Source organism: Lepidochelys kempii, chromosome 25, assembly GCF_965140285.1.
Source record: "Lepidochelys kempii isolate rLepKem1 chromosome 25, rLepKem1.hap1, whole genome shotgun sequence".
Taxonomy (NCBI): domain Eukaryota; kingdom Metazoa; phylum Chordata; order Testudines; family Cheloniidae; genus Lepidochelys; species Lepidochelys kempii.
Window position 1 is genome coordinate 8,959,117 of NC_136404.1, and position 16,731 is coordinate 8,975,847.

General features: G+C 48.3%; 1 protein-coding gene across 2 annotated transcripts in view; it reads right to left on the minus strand.

Moving 5' to 3' along the window:
- AP3D1 (adaptor related protein complex 3 subunit delta 1) overlaps positions 1 to 11,385 on the minus strand; it is a 73,745-nt gene extending 62,360 nt beyond the window's left edge. Inside the window, exon 1 of one of the 2 annotated variants that reach the window (XM_073324264.2) lies at positions 11,055 to 11,385. In XM_073324264.2, the coding sequence (XP_073180365.1) occupies positions 11,055 to 11,150 (96 nt within the window). In that variant the 5' untranslated portion in view covers positions 11,151 to 11,385. The remainder of the gene's footprint in view (positions 1 to 11,054) is intronic. The other variant, XM_073324263.2, reaches the window with a different exon arrangement.
- Positions 11,386 to 16,731: the final 5,346 nt, after the last annotated feature.

Here is a 16,731-nt window from a genome sequence, read left to right on the forward strand (position 1 = left end):
ACACACCACTATCAGCTTCTACTACAATGAATTATCACTGGTGTGCTGTTAACCATATACTTCCTGTACATTTTCCTTGTTCAAATATCTCCTTAATTGTACCACTTTTATTTAACCACACACCACGTTAATTATCTTCAGAATATTCCTCAGTGCCATCTTTCAAAATAGATACTGTCAGCTTTTAGTAAGTTAGTGAACACACAGGCTTCTTTATACTGGTCCCATGATTCAGTCTTTTTGGTGCATGCAAATAGTTTAATACCTCCCCTGCTGCTCATTATGCCACACAAACGCAATATGCTGCTGAAGAACATTTCTATACTAACTACTCTAAAGTAATCTAAGTACATGAAAGATCTTCTCTAATCTGCTGCGAAGAGGAGGAGCCTTAATGAGGTTTGTGGACAGGTGCCATACGAAGAAAGATCAGAAGCGACAGAGCCTCTCTCTAAACACAGAGCAGAGACAGCTACCATCTTTAATCTCTCCTGTGGCTGCATCAGCAAGCCACAGGGAACGCAAAACAGCTCTCTGAAGAGCCATCACTGAAGAGCAAAACTGAGTCTACCGTCTTTCTAAAGGCTCCCTACTCCCGAACTTGGATGTGCAGCTTCTCCTTAAGAGCAGCCATGGATGCAGTGCCTATTTCAGCAACACCAGCAGGAAGGTTGAGAATGCAGGAGCAGCAACATAAGTAGACCTGCTTTGGGACTTCAAATGATGGAGGTGTATACAAGGCAGCTTGGCACCCTGGATGCAGTAATCACCTACACCGGCCCCACCAGCATCCTGCAGATCTGTGCTTAATAAATCACAAGTCTAGAAGTTAGTTTTTAAGGGGGAGGTTACAAAGCATGAATTAATGAAATGCCGTTGTACTAAGTATTCATGGTATAGTTGACATCTTATTTTTGTTGAAAGTTTCTGGAAGGTTTTTCTCCTCAGCTTGCAAAATTTGTCTTAAGTGCTCTCCAAACTTCTTAAAATAAGCTACTAGCAAGAAGTTTTGCAGGGCTCTCCTCATCTGCTTGCCTAAGAACCACCTTTATTTAATTTATGAGTAAACTGATTTTGCTAGGCTGTTTTAAATACACAGGAGAAAGAGCTTCAAAATGATCCATTAGCCTGGCTGATTCAAGGCTCTTACTCCCTGATAAAGCAATCGTTATTGTATGGCCAGAGCAAGTCATGGGTACTAGCTGAGCCTCAGTCAACACACACAAGGTTCAACATAGAATGAAAGCAGAAATGCAGTGAAGGCTAAACTCTACATTACCCTTTGTAATTATACAACACAAAAAGTCACTTGTTTCTTATTGTTCCCAGAACCCTCCCCTTTGCCAATGCCACAGAAGAGCTAAGTAGGGACACTGGTTCCATTTGTCCCTTCTAGGGTGGAGACCAGGATTCTTGCAGATTGTCAGGTCCTTAACAAACTCTCTTTTGTGTAGTGTTTCCAATTCTGGGATAAAGTACTTGACTAGTAACTCCTTTGCCTTTTGCAGGGCTTCAGACACTTAATTAACAATAGCAGCAACTCTCAGCCCATTCAAGAGTAGATGGAATAATGATCTCCTTCAAAGATCTTAATACATATATGACATGACAGATAGGAACTGATCAAGTATCAGTGAACTTAAGTACAGACACGTCAGACAAACTGCTTATTTCCTACTGGTAATATTTTTCCAGTCAGATTTGTATATATAAAGTCTGCTGCAGTTTCCACGATATGCATCTGATGAAGTGAGCTGTAGCTCACGAAAGCTTTTGCTCTAATAAATTGGTTAGTATCTAAGGTGCCACAAGTCCTCCTTTTCTTTTTGCGAATACAGACTAACACGGCTGTTACTCTGAAACCTAGTATTCCTCAGTTTCCCTTTTTATACCCCACCCTGTGCCCATTATTATGTAACATTTATAATACAGTAGTCCCCAGAGGCCAAGCAGCCAAGGCCCCATTGTGCTAGATCCACAAACAATTAATGACAATCCCCATCCCAAAGAGTTTATAATTTAGGATGCCTCTGAACTCCCTATTAAGTCTGGCATTTTTCCAGCTGAAGACAATTGGATTAAACTTTGCAATCAGTCAATACAGGTCTTTATTCAGCATGAAGGGTGGCTTTTGAGAAAGGCAAATCCATTGACTCCAAATACACATCAAGAAGGGGAACAGCCTCACCACAACCCACCTAATTCTTTCTGGCAATTAAATCCACCATTCAGTGTGGAGTACTCCCATTAGACCAGGGGTCGGCAACCTTTCAGAAGTGGTGTGCCGAATCTTCATTTATTTGCTCTAATTTAAGGTTTCGTGTGCCAGTAATACATTTTAACATTTTTTAGAAAGTCTATATATTATATAACTAAACTATTGTCATATGTAAAGTAAACAAGGTTTTCAAAATATTTAAGAAGCTTCATTTAAAATTAAATTAAAATGCTGATCTTATGCCGCTCTCAGCATTTTATCTCAGCCCGCTGCGGGTCCGGGATTCCGACCCTGCCCAAACAGAGTGGGTACCTACCTTCTCCCTGGTTCTATCCCATTCTCTTCCTCTCTCTCTGCACTGAGCTGGGGGTGGGAGTGCACTGAGCACAGGGCTGGGGGTGAAGCAGTAGGCTGGGGGTTGGGGTGTAGGGCCTGACCAAGAGCTAGAATGAGGGAGGGGGCTCAGGGTTGAGGCAGGAGGTTTGGGTGTGGAGTGCTTACCTGGGCAGCTCCCATTTGGTGCAAGGGGTGCAGGTGGGAATGTGGGGGTGTGTGTGCAGGAGCTCCCATTTGGTGCTCAGGGTGGGGGTGGGAATGTGAGGGGTGCAAGAGTCAGGGCAGAGGGCATGTGAGAGGGGTGCAGGAGTCAGGGTATGTGGTGTGGGGGGGGCTGGGTATGTGGGGGGGAGGTGCTGGAGTCAGGGCTGGGGTCGTGGGGGTCCAGGGGTCAGGGCAGAGGGCTGTGGGTGTGGGCTAGGGTCATGGGGGTGCTCCCAGCCCCCTGCTGAGAGCAGCTCACAGCAGGGGGCTGGAGGGGGATATGCCTTTATTCCACCCTCTCTTCCCAAAGGCCCCTTCCCCACCTCTTCACCTCCTTCCCAGAGCAGGGAGCACACTGCAGCTCCGCTTCTGCCCCTGCACAAGGGCCATCAGCTGATGGGCTGCAGGGAGGGAGAGGAGGAGGGGCAGGAACCCAGCACATTGGGGGAAGAGGCAGGGGAGGGGAGAGCTTGCCTGCCCTGCAGCAGCAGCCGCCGCCACAGACCAAGCTTCTGCAGGGGGGCGGAGAAGAGCGGGCCAGGGCGGGCAGGATTTTTAATGGCATACTGCTGCCTGCCGGGGCCCTGGCCCCGCTCAGCCCGCTGCCAGCCTGGGTTCGGAAGCGGGCTAAGTGGGGCCGGCGGCTGGGACTCAGCAGGCAGCAGCGTGACATTAAAAATCGGCTCACGTGCCATCTTTGGCACGCATGCCATAGGTTGCCAACCCCTGAATTAGACCATTGGGTTGATTCTAATTCATATCAAGTTTTTCCACCCAGAAATTGATTGCTCCCTTCCTCTTAAGATGGTTATGTAAAGGATTTTGTAACTTTGTACCCTGTCTCTTTCAGGAGCTACAACTCCTCAGATTACTCATTGTTGACTTATCACTTTACATTATGCATGAAAAGATGTGTTTTCAATACTTTTTATGTTGAGAAAAATTATGTGAAGGATTCATAACTCAGTTTTGCCTACTGATGAAAATTCATGCTCGGACATGAAAGATGGCTTCTGACTAGCTCTAGAGTACAATCAAGGCCAAATCGATCCTATTTCCACATAACTGTTTTTTCTTAGGGCTGTCAACTGAAAAAAATATTAAGTCCTAACTCTGTCATTCAAGTCTGTCCTAACAAAGGCAGCGCATAAGGGCAATTTTATCCACCAGTTATATGACAAGCCTTCAGACATTTTTGTGCAGATTTTGCCACACATACACGGGACCACTCCAATAAACCTAAGTACCTGAATTACAGACACACATGGTCAGAGTGTAAAACTCCTCAGTAAAAGTCTCTCTACCATTTTGTCCCAGTTGCTTCACCTAACCAGATTTATATAATGGCACACCTCACCACAGTATCTATCACAGTACCAGATAATACTGCTCTCTCATGGGGGTGACAATATTTATAACACACTGAAGATGCAAAGTGATATGGAAGAGCTAAACAATTGCAGTGCCAAAAGCCTTCTGCAAGCAGATTTCAAGTACAGAACCACGTACCTTTAATCACATCAGGTCCCAGCTAGGAAGGCTCAGAGCAAACATTCAGTACATTTTCATATCATATGGTGCACAGATTCCTTGAAAAGTTTTGTCAGACACAGCAACCCACTTCTTCCTTTAGTCAGCTGTGCTGCAAATCCTCAAGAAATGGACACCTATTGTGATAACTTATTCCATATGGTGGTATAAATTCACCTACCACAAAGGATAAAATTAAGTTTTACTTCTGCCCACCGCTCTCACTGCCAGTAGGATGTGTTTCCCTGATGAATCACAAACAAGACAGAAAAAGACTGGCATGGCAGAATGGGACAGATTGTTATTTTTCTTCCCTGCTTGTATGTGTGCTTTTCCCTAAAATTTTATCCTGGTACAGGGAAATGCTGCAGAGATTATCATGCCACTGCATGTATTCCTCAAAAGTAAAGATGATATGCAAGGGGTGGCCAACCATGGTTCGTGAGCCACAAGCAGCTCTTTGGAGCTTGGGGCTTCTGCGCTCCAGCAGGGTGGTGGGGCTAGGGGCTTCTGCCCAGCAGGGAGGGGGTCTAAGGCATGGGAAGCAGGTGAAATTCCCCCTTGGGGAGACTAGCCCCTGTCCCGCCCCTTTCCACCAAGGCCCTGCTCGCTGCCCTCAGCCCCCTGTGGCTAACAATGTTGGAAATCATTAAGAAAGGGACAGATAAGATGGAAAATATCATACTGCTTCTATGTAAATCCATGGTATGCCCACATCTTGAATACTGCATGAAGATGTGATCGCCCCATCTCAAAAAAATATATATTGCAATTGAAAAAGGTTCAAAAAAGGGCAAGAAAAATTATTAGGGGTATGGAACAGTTTCCATATGAGGAAAGATTACTAAGACTGGGACTTTTCAGCTTGGAAAAGAGACTACTAAGGGGGAATATGACAGAGGTCTATAAAATCATGACCGGTGTGGAGAAAATATTATTTACTCCTCCTCAGAACACAAGAACTAGGGGTTACCAAATGAAATTAATAGGCAGCAGGTTTAAAACAAACAAAAGGAAGTATTTCTTCACACAACGCATAGTCAACTTGTAGAACTCCTTGCCAGAGGATGTTGTTAAGGCCAGGACTATAATAGTGTTCAAAAAAAGAAGTAGATAAATTCATGGAGGATAGTACATCAATGGCTATCAGCCAGGATGGGCAGGGATGGTGTCCTTTGATGATTACCTGTTCTGTTCATTTCCTCTGAAGCACCTGGCACTGGCTACTGCTGGAAGACAGGATACTGGGCTAGATGCAACTTTGGTCTGACCCAGTATGGCCGTTCTTACGGTGTTTACTAATGGAACTGATCTACTTGTTTAATTAAATTGCACTTATGATGGCAAATGTCAACTCCTGCAGAGGACTGGGGAGCTGTCATATTTAAGAACTAGAAAGATGGAAGCTTATAAGGTTTATTTCAACCAGAAAACACTGCACAAATTTGAAGAAAAAAGTGTTGCTTGGTGGAATTGCTGCATGCTGATTTTACATGTAACCAACTGTTCCGCAGAAGACAAGTATCAACACAAAATGAAAGTTAGCCAAGAAAGAAACATGCTTCATAAAGTGTAACTGACCACACAGATAAAAGGCAGGACAACATTTTTCATTCAATCTCAGACATTTTTATTTAACATCCATTATACCTTCTTCTCACAGATGGAATTATGGAAGCAGGCCAAAGTGTACCATACCCAGGATGTTCCACTACAAATGTATGGTAAAGTAAAAGTTCTTATATATTTAAAATTAAAAAATGATTCAAGGGTTAGGCAGCAGCTGACTGGTAATAGGCTGATATTACACACGTTTTGTTTTGGCAGAAACTATATGAAAATATAATGTAATGCCAAACAAAAAAGTTAATGCTGCAAAATGAAAACAGAGGGAATCTCACCTTCAAAAGCTATTCAATAAGCAACATTATAACTGTAATACTTTTATCTTCCTGATCATATTAATGAGGAAGTCTGCTCAGCAGCACAGTCAGTGGGAAGAAATGCTTTTATATTTTTCCAATACATTTTTCAATTCCCCTAATTTATGCATTTATGTTACTATAGTTAAAATAAAGTAAGTGAAACCAGAATTAGACAAATTAAGCCTGCTTCAAAGTACTGTATAGAAAGCCATGAAACTAAAAGATAAAGGAAGTATGAAACTCCAGCCTTGCTAAGGGGGATAGAATAAAGCTTTTTTTTTTCTTTTTTTTTTCTCCAAATTAAAAAGCTTTTCCACAATGGACACCGAAAGTATGCTTGCTACAGCCACTTTTTCACCAGATCACTGCTGAACAACTGTTTTCAAACATTTTTGTCACTGGTATGGTCCTGCTCCCAATATGGACAGGGGCTTTGTCATTAGAAATGGGATTTTCAAAGGAGTTTAATTGACTTACATGCCTAACTTCCACTGAAGTTCAATAGGAGCTGGGTGCCTAACTCTTAGACTCTTTTGAAAATCCCAGAGAAACAAACCTCTTCATGCACACAAAGCAAGGGCCATGGAGTCACCACTTCCAGGATGATTTGTCCAACAGACACTTATGTCTGCCAGCAATCTAATAAGGAAAGTTTAACTGGTCCATTCATTTTGATTATAATACAACCATTAAAACATTACAAAACCCGCGTGAAGACAAAAGGCAAGAAACATTTGGTTTTCCATTTTAATATTTGCTTTCACTGTGTGTTTCCACTAGTTTTTTTCCTAGTATATCCCAATAGTTCAGCTCCAGCAGCAACAGTAAGAGCTCTGACAGGTTTCAGAGTAGCAGCCGTGTTAGTCTGTATCGCAAAAAGAAAAGGAGTACTTGTGGCACCTTAGAGGCTAAGAAATTTATTAGAGCATAAGCTTTCGTGAGCTACAGCTCATTTCATCGGATGCATACACTGGAAAATATAGATCACTTTAGATAAGCTACTACCAGCAGGACAGTGGGGTGGGAGGAGGTATTGTTTCATATTCTCTGTGTGTATATAAAGTCTGCTGCAGTTTCCACGGTATGCATCCGATGAAGTGAGCTGTAGCTCACGAAAGCTCATGCTCAAATAAATTGGTTTGTCTCCAAGGTGCCACAAATACTCCTTTTCTTTTTAAGAACAGAAAAGTTTTTAATTGCTATTCCTATAGTACTATTTTGAATATTATGGATTGGTACTCAAACACTGGAAAAATACAGTGCTTACAATCACCATTTGGGAAGCTCTGGTTCAGTTCCCAATACCTCACTCAAAACTAGCATGTATTTAAACTGCTCTGCAGTGAGATGAGGCAGGGAAAGGAAGAGAAAATACCTTACATTGTTTAACAGCAATTTCTTTCAATGAGTAAGTAGCATCTTTGATGGTCTCCCTCCAGAAGGACTGTATATTGTGGAGAATCTTTAGAGAACTAACAGTACCAGTAGGAAATACGCATTTAAATTGATCAATAACCTGTACATACGTTTGCTGAAACTTGATCAGTTCTTATCCTACTGCACGTGTGAAGATCTAGAACAGAAGTTGTTCTACCTAGTTTTAAATCGTTAAGAGTTACATTATTCATTCTTTGACTACCTAGATCCCTACAAAAGGACTTACTTGTCAAGTACTTATTCTAGAACTGAAGGTAATATATTCAGTCCTTCTCGACAAAGATCATGGGAGTCACAAAGTAAGGCATAGGACCTGCATGAAGACTATAAAGGCATTGATATTTGCAGAGATCTACTGCCAAATAATATGGTGCTCAGTATCTTAGTAGGCCTAAATGTCCTCTAGGAAATTTCTAATTGAAATCTCCACAGAATTATTCATCAAGTGTTTATCGATCCCAGTTTTGCGTGGAATAACAACAGCTCAAAGCATGAACTACACAGGCATGGATAAAAGGTATATATACCACCATCTCCACAATAAACATTCACAAACACTTGTAAATAATTTCTTATATGATCGAACAAAAGCTGTCTTTCATTAAATACTAGAAGCTGCTAAGTGCTATTATTTTTGTCCAGGACACTAAGTCCTTGATAGCAACTACATCTGCCTATGCCACCAAAGCAATACCAAATAGTATTTAAACTACATTATGAAATTGAAGAATTCAGTAGTTTTTCATGGTATGTGGCTCTAGTAAATGCTGCCTTCTAAGTATCAGTGTGAAATATCCAAATCTAAAGGGATCTGAAAGTTAATGTCTATTGGAAACAATATTGCTTTTCATCCTGAGATCAGCAAGTGATAAAGAACATACAACACAAATGAGTTTTACAACCTTAATATTTGTTCTAGCAACAAGATCTACATTTGTTTCTTAATCCCTTCCACAATCAGTACTATTTTGCTCTTTATTGTAGTTTGAAGTTGTGATATGATATCATACTAAACTCCACACCAAGTTACTAATTTTCTGCCAAAAAGGTAATTATGGAAGTTGTTCACATAAAAGTTTCCAACATCAAGTTTGCTTGTGCCAAGCCTCCAAGGACTTCCTCAGTGTCTTGGACTTCCTGATTAACGTATTCCACGTGACAACAATTGATAAAAGAATTCTCACTTCTCACATAAACCAGTTCTTGATGGGCAATTATTTACTTTCCATCAGTTTCCTGATCTTACTCAAATAATATAGCAGAATTTATCAGGTGGTGACATCCAAGGCTTTCTATCTTAAATAAGCCTATGAATTAGGGCATCTATGGAAATGGTTTTAGACAGAAGCTAAATGAAATAATATTAACTAAAAAGCTTAAGTACACTTGAACTCTATTTTCTTATACTCCAATCGCACCCTAGAAAATAGTCACGTATCTCTTGAAGGCAGCAGACAGGAATTTCTTTACCAAATACCAAAACAATCTCCCCTAACAATATAACCAAATACTAAACCAAAAACAAAGATTTCCCACCTGCCAGATCCTTCTCCCTTTTAACACTCTTTCCCCACTGTTTCTGGCAGCTTCCCTGAATTGGCTCTCCCCTTTGGCCGACCCCCACAAGACTCTTTTTCCTCATTTTCATGTCTACTTGCACTTTCACCCTTGACAAAATCCCCTTTTCTGCATGAAAAACACACCTTTTATTTTGATATATTGGGGGGGGAGAAAGAGGTGTGAGAAAGACTCTCTCACAGCCCAGAGAGGAGCAGCAGATGTGACTCACCCCCTCTTGAACCATGCACAGGGGACAAGTCCAGAGTTTCTCACTAGATTTTTATTCTTTTTGTGGGCAGCCCTGGTCTGAATGGGTGAGAATCATCACCCTCCCCCAAATCCTACTGGGGGGGGGCAGCCCCAGATAAAGAGAGAAAAGGAGGAGGAGGAGGAGAAGGAAGGGAGCTGCCACCCGCCCCCAAAACTCTACTGGGGGCAGAGGGGCAAAGTGAAAGGAGGGGGGCTTCCACCCCCCCACACACACACCACAAGCCTGGAGAGGAAAGGCCTGGGTTTAGTTCTTCTGAGGGAGCAACCTCAAGCCCTCCTCGGCTCACTGTGGGGTGGGCGGTTGTTTCAGACTCGCCTCCCACTCTACAATCCCCACCCCCGGATCCTACAGCAGGAATTTACCCCCCCCCCGGCCCACTCCCCTCCCCATGACTCTCACCAGGTCCTACGCTGCCCTCCTCAGCCACCCCAGGACACCCCGGCCCCTGCTCCCCGACCCTCCGCTCAGGCCCCTTTCCTTCCCCCCCCGGCCCCTGCTCCCCGACCCTCCGCCCAGGCCCCTTTCTTCGCCCCCCCCCCGGCCCCTGCTCCCCAACCCTCCGCCCAGGCCCCTTTCTTCCCCCCCCGGGCCCCTGCTCCCCAACCCTCCGCCCAGGCCCCTTTCTTCTCCCCCCCCCCGGCCCCTGCTCCCCGACCCCCCGCCCAGGCCCCTTTCTTCTCCCCCCCCCCGGCCCCTGCTCCCCAACCCTCCGCCCAGGCCCCTTTCTTCTCCCCCCCCCGCCCCTGCTCCCCAACCCTCCGCCCAGGCCCCTTTCTTCTCCCCCCCCCCGGCCCCTGCTCCCCAACCCTCCGCCCAGGCCCCTTTCTTCTCCCCCCCCCCGGCCCCTGCTCCCCGACCCCCCGCCCAGGCCCCTTTCTTCTCCCCCCCCCCGGCCCCTGCTCCCCGACCCCCCGCCCAGGCCCCTTTCTTCTCCCCCCCCCGGCCCCTGCTCCCCAACCCTCCGCCCAGGCCCCTTTCTTCCCCCCCCGGGCCCCTGCTCCCCAACCCTCCGCCCAGGCCCCTTTCTTCTCCCCCCCCCCGGCCCCTGCTCCCCGACCCCCCGCCCAGGCCCCTTTCTTCTCCCCCCCCCGGCCCCTGCTCCCCGACCCTCCGCCCAGGCCCCTTTCTTCTCCCCCCCCCCGGCCCCTGCTCCCCAACCCTCCGCCCAGGCCCCTTTCTCCCCCCCCCGCCCCTGCTCCCCAACCCTCCGCCCAGGCCCCTTTCTTCTCCCCCCCCCCGGCCCCTGCTCCCCGACCCCCCGCCCAGGCCCCTTTCTTCTCCCCCCCCCGGCCCCTGCTCCCCGACCCTCCGCCCAGGCCCCTTTCTTCTCCCCCCCCCCGGCCCCTGCTCCCCGACCCTCCGCCCAGGCCCCTTTCTTCTCCCCCCCCCGGCCCCTGCTCCCCGACCCTCCGCCCAGGCCCCTTTCTTCTCCCCCCCCCCGGCCCCTGCTCCCCGACCCTCCGCCCAGGCCCCTTTCTTCTCCCCCCCCCCGGCCCCTGCTCCCCGACCCTCCGCCCCGGCCCCTTTCTTCTCCCCCCCGGCCCCTGCTCCCCGACCCTCCGCCCCGGCCCACCTCATCCTCCTTGTGGTTGCGGATGCCCCGCACCAGGTCCTGCAGGTTCTTGTCGAACATGCGGTCGATGCTGCCCTTCACCATCTTCAGCGCCATCGCGGCGGCGGCGGGGCCGGGCCGGGCCGGCGGGGCCTGCGCTCGGGCTGAGGGGCCGGGCCGGGGCGCGGCAGCCGCTGCCGTGTGTGTCCGGGCGAGGCGGGCCGGGCCGCTCACATCCCGCTCGGGGCCGGGCGGCGCGCGCGCCCCGGGGACGCAGGAGGCGGCAGCGGCGGTCCCGGCGGCTGGGATCTCTTCGCTCCGGGCTCCGCTCCGCCGAGCGCCTGACAAAATGGCGGCCGGTCAGCTGAGGGCTCGGCCCCGCCCACTCCGGGCCGCCGCGCGCCGCGCCGCGCCCTCACCGCCGCTAGCCCCGCCCCTGCCCCCCTCCGCCCCGCCCCTAGCCCGGCCCCCACCCTGTCTCCGCCCACACCCCGTCCGTCTGGCCCCGCCCACTCTCGCGAAGGCCGCGTCACGGCTCCCTCTGGCTCCGCCCCTGGGTCCCGGAGCCGCGCCTATTTCTCCTCCCCGGCCCCTGGGGGGCGCTAGCCCCGCCCTCTGACCCTGACCCCGCCCCCCAGCGGTGGTTCCCCGCCGCTGCCCCCAGGCCCCCACCCTCCTGGGGCGCGGAGAGGGATCAGCCCGGTGACCCCCCCCCCCCGGCTCACCTGCTGCTACCGACCACCTGCTTCGCTTTAGGGCCCTACCGCTCTGGCTGAACAGGGGTGTCCCTCAGCACGTGCTTCGGCGCTTTGCTGAATCGGGACCCTTCACGCAGAGCGACGCGGGGACGCTCCCCTCCCCCCCCGCCCCCCCCGCAGCCCCCCCATCCTGCTGCCGAGCAAAGCTGAGCTCGTTTACCCCGGCTGTGGCCTAGGCACCGTTCCCGGCCTGAGAGCGGGCCCGCCGGCCGTGTGGCCGGAGCGCCAGGCCTCTCCGGTGCCTGGTACATCGTAAGGGCTGGATGAATGAGTGTGTCGTTCATAATCGTAACAGGGGCGTGATAACGCATGATACCGTAATCCGTTCTGTAATAATAAATACCAGTGGTGTGACAAAAGATAAATGATAATTCATGGCAACACTCACAACATAATAAATATAATCCAAATCCGCTCCTGCAGATGAAGAATCCGGGGGGGCAAAATGCTAGTTTCCGAGGGTGTAAAAGGCACAAATCCATCATGTACCCACAGCACAAAGGTACATGCCAGTGGTGGATACAAAAGCAGCCGCAGCTAAACTCAACAGCTTCAAAGCCACAGTTGTGTTGCTGTTATTTTATTATTATTTTGTTATTATCCTGCTCGGAATCAGGACCGCCTTGTGCTACCCACTGTGCAAATGTAACACTGGCAAACCCCAGTCGTCGGTGGGCGGGATCAAACCTGCGATCTCTGGAGCTTAGTGCATGAGCCTCTGCAGCATGAACTAAAAGCCAACTGGCTGTTAGCTAAGGTTGTAGAGCGGACTCATGAATTGCTCTCGAAGTGGTCTCGGTGCCATAGACTCATCGAATATCAGGGTTAGAAGGGACCTCAGGAGGTCATCTAGTCCATTAGATGGGACAGAACACCGCACCCAGGAGATGTGTGGGTTACACAAACACAACACTAAGTCATAAATGGCACGTCATAGTTAAACCCCACCAAAAATGTACACATAAAGTGGCCCCTGGAGCCACTTAGATTTTCAAAAGTGACTAGTGGCTTTGGGCAGCGCAATGTTTGGGTGCCTAAATTGGGTCACTTTCATGGAGAATGATTTTCAGAAAATGCTGAGCCTTCACCTTCTGAAAATCAGACCTCTTTAAGATGTCTCAACTGGGCACCTGTCATGGGGTATATGAATCCTGCACTGGCTGAGAAGGCGTTAACTGGAGCCCTCGGCTCAGCAAGGAGGTATAAGGGAGGAGTTTAGAGTCCTTGCAGGAGGGAGATCCAGGAGCGTTGGGAGTTCCTGCTCTGTGGGAAGAGCCTGACAAGAACCTGGCAGATGCAGAACTGTGGGAAAGCTACAGGAGTGGAGTGAACTCCTGTGGCGGCCCTTGAAAAAGGAGCAGGACTCCAGGGAGGCATCCCTGTGCTCTGGTGTTCTGTAGAAGAGCAGAGAAATGGGAGTAGCTAAAAGGGATTAAAGGCTCAAGCCTGAGATGGGTAAAAGCTGCTTAGTTTGTATTTTGTCTGATTGGGGGTTTTGGCGAGGGACTTAAGAGAGAAGCCCTGGGAGCTGCTACTCCAGAAGAAGAGCAACTGAAGTGGCAGCCAGGCAGGGTGGAAGGGACGTTGATTCCTCAGAAGGAGGGAAACCTGACTTGGATGGAGGGCCAAGCCATGACTATACTAGACTTCTGATGTAGGGATCCCAACTTTCTTCTCACACAAAAGCAAACACCCTTGCCCCACCCCCTGCCCACATCTGAGGCCCCGCCCTTGCTCACTCCATCTCCTCCTCCCTCTGTCGCTCACTCTCCCCACCCTCACTCACTCGCTTATTTTCACCTGGCTGGCTCAGGGGGCTGGGGTGCGGGAGGGAGTGAGGGCTCCAGCTGGAGGTGCAGGTTCTGGGGTGGGGCTGAGGATGAGGGGTTTGGGGTGCAGGAGGGTGCTCCAGACTGGGATCGAGGGGTTCAGAGTGCAGGAGGGCGATGGAGGCTGGGGCAGGGCGGGGGGAGATGGAGTGAGCTCGGTGGGGTGGGCTCAGGGGTGCAGACTCCGGGTGGCACTTACCTCAAACAGCTCCCAGAAGCAGCAGCATGTCCCTGCTCCGCCTCCTATGTGGAGGCGCAGCCAGGCGACTCTGCGCACTGTCCCATCTGCAGGCATCGCCCCCGCAGCTCCCATTGGCCATGGTTCCCAACCAATGGGAGCTGTGAGGGTGGCTCTTGGGGTGGGAGCAGTGTGTGGAGCCCCCTGGCTGCCCCTACACGTAGGAGCTGGAGGGGGACATGTCACAGCTTCCTGGGAGCTGCATGGCACGGAGGCTAGCAGGGAGCCTGCCAGCCCCGCTGCACTGCGCCGCCAACTGGACAGTCTATGGCCAGGTCAGCAGTGCTGACTGGAGCCACCAGGATCCCTTTTTGACCGGATATTCCGGTCGAAAACCTACACTGACATCCTGAGGTTCAGAGCGTTGTTGCTAAAATGCCAGGCAGGTCACATTAAGAGGGAGCACTCCAGAATGATGAGTCTATGACAGCACTTCAACTCTGAGGCACCCACCATCACTAGCTGCTTTTGAAAATCTTGGCCCTGCAAAGCACCATGAGGAGAGATGTATGCAGTGCAGATGTAATGCTGCTTCTCCCACTGAGTGGCATTGTGTGTTAAGCCTATTGATCAGAGTTACTGCTAGCAATTCTCCAAAGCAGAAAATAATATGGAACATCACCCACTGTGCATGCACAGGACAAAAGCTGCCGTGCTCTCCAGAGTAGGTGATGTCTCTTTTAAAAGGCAGGTGGTGCTCTGGAAAAAGAGTGACAGAGTAAAGGGAAATGTGGAGTTAAGAAATACATGATTAGGGCCCATTCTTCCATCCAGGAAGGACAGGAATTTAAAGATGACCTTCCACAGGTAAAAAAGTCTGTGTCCTCCTTGGCTTCTTTTGTATGGATAAAGAAAGGATGAACAATTTTTTACCTTTTGTTTTTTGTTTCTACATGTTTTTGACAAGGTTCAGGTCTTATTTACCCTGTTTTTGCCTGAAGGAATCTATGTACAGCTGGAGCACTAACAAGATTGTGACATCAGAGGAACTGTAAGTGAAACTGGCTTAACTGAGAGAAGAAATGATGCAGGTCGTCTGTTTGTTTACCTGCTTTGTTTTATTCAGATCACTTATAAAGTCGTCATCCCCTGTTCATTCAGTTGGGGCATGCTCCTGCCCCCATTCAAATAAATGAAAAGACTCACATTGACTGGCAGAGGGGCAGGATCAAACCTTTAAGGATTGACTATGAAAGCCCTCAATCCCCATCTGAGATCTACAGTGAGGCTTCTGGAAAAATCAGAATTCACTTTCCTGATATTTTTAATATAAAAAAAGATGGGGGGAACTACTTTGGGTTTTAAAAGTATTTAAACATCACAAAAAAGGGCAAAACCCCAATTTTTCTTTTCCTCTATAGATTACAAAACTCTCCTCCCTTTTCAAGCTGAAGATTTGATCAAAATATTCCCTGACACAGAGACATAGGTCAACAACCTTAACAGGCTTACAAAGGAGAGAAGAGCTACCAGACCCAGTTGTGGCCAAATTCCCATAAACACGGATTGGCTCAGATTACAAAACTTGGATCCAGTACTGTACTTGATCTGGTTTTAAAACACTCTACATTTTGAGGAACCTGACAGTTTTGGTTCCTGATGGAGATGGGCCACAGACTTTCCTATTTGGTTCAGCTCATTATAAAGATTTCTAAACAATTGGGACAAAATCAATATCTTGGATGCCACACCACTCCCAAACTTTGGTTGGTGTGAAATCTGCTTGGGATCATCCCTAATTAAGACCCTGATCTTTCACTCATTGTCAGGTTAATGTACAAGAGCCTTCCCTTAGCTCTAGACTTCTGTTCCTATTTGACGCTAGCAGCCCTGATTTTATGTTATAAATGTCACCTTCTGCTTTTGCTGATGTACATTTCTAGCAGGCATCCTCTGGAGGCAAAGGTTACCATTTGTGCCAATATCTCCACCTACCTCACCCCAGCCTGTTCACATTTCAGTTATGGGCTCCGGCATGAGCAATACAAGATCCCCAAGAAGTCACTGCAGTTATAACCCAGTGTAAACAAATTAGCAAACAGCTAATGCATCGTAATGAGAATTACTGCTAACAGCCTGTCTCCTCTTAGGGGAAAAACCAAAAGGGTGGCATTATCAACCATTGTTTCTTTATACTCCCCCATCTATCTGTCTATCCCTCTGCTGTCTTTTGTCTTAGATGGTAAGATTGCTGGGGCAGGGACAGTCTTTTTGTTGTGTTTGCACAGTGCCTAGCGCCATGGGGTGTTGGTCCTTGATTAGAACTCCTAGTTGTAGTTTCTGATGGAGATGGGCCTGAGTGGTTCAATTCAGATACCGATCCATATTTTTTCCCCAAATGCAGGAATGTCTGGACCCCAGGTTTTGGTTCCAGCCCATCTTTTGTATCCTGTTGAAGTATCAAAATTCCAACCCTAAGGCTCAGATTGGATCATAGCTGTGATTAAAATTAAAGACCACCCAGGGGGGAAATGGGGTGGGGAGGCAGGAATAATGAAGACACAATATTTTATGCTACATAGTTTGAAAGAACAAGAGTTTATATGACAGATTGAACTGTAGGCCCATAGAAGTTAGAGGAAAGGCTTCTATAAGCCCCCTACTAGAGGTAGTTTAATATTTTTAAAAAGTTTTAAAATGTGAAAAAAAATAGACAATTTTTGGTGGGTTGTTTTTTCCCTTGCAGCCCTCCCGGCCATGTTTTTGAGCAGCTCTGGTCCCACCTAATCCATCTCGCCAGCCAGTTCAGGATTGCTCCCAACTTTCTACTATCCAGCCCTTTGTCCCATCTAGCTTCAAATAGGCTGCCTGGCTTTGTCCTTGTTATCAGTTATGCTAATCAATATCCCTGTGTAAATTGATTCCCCCGTTTA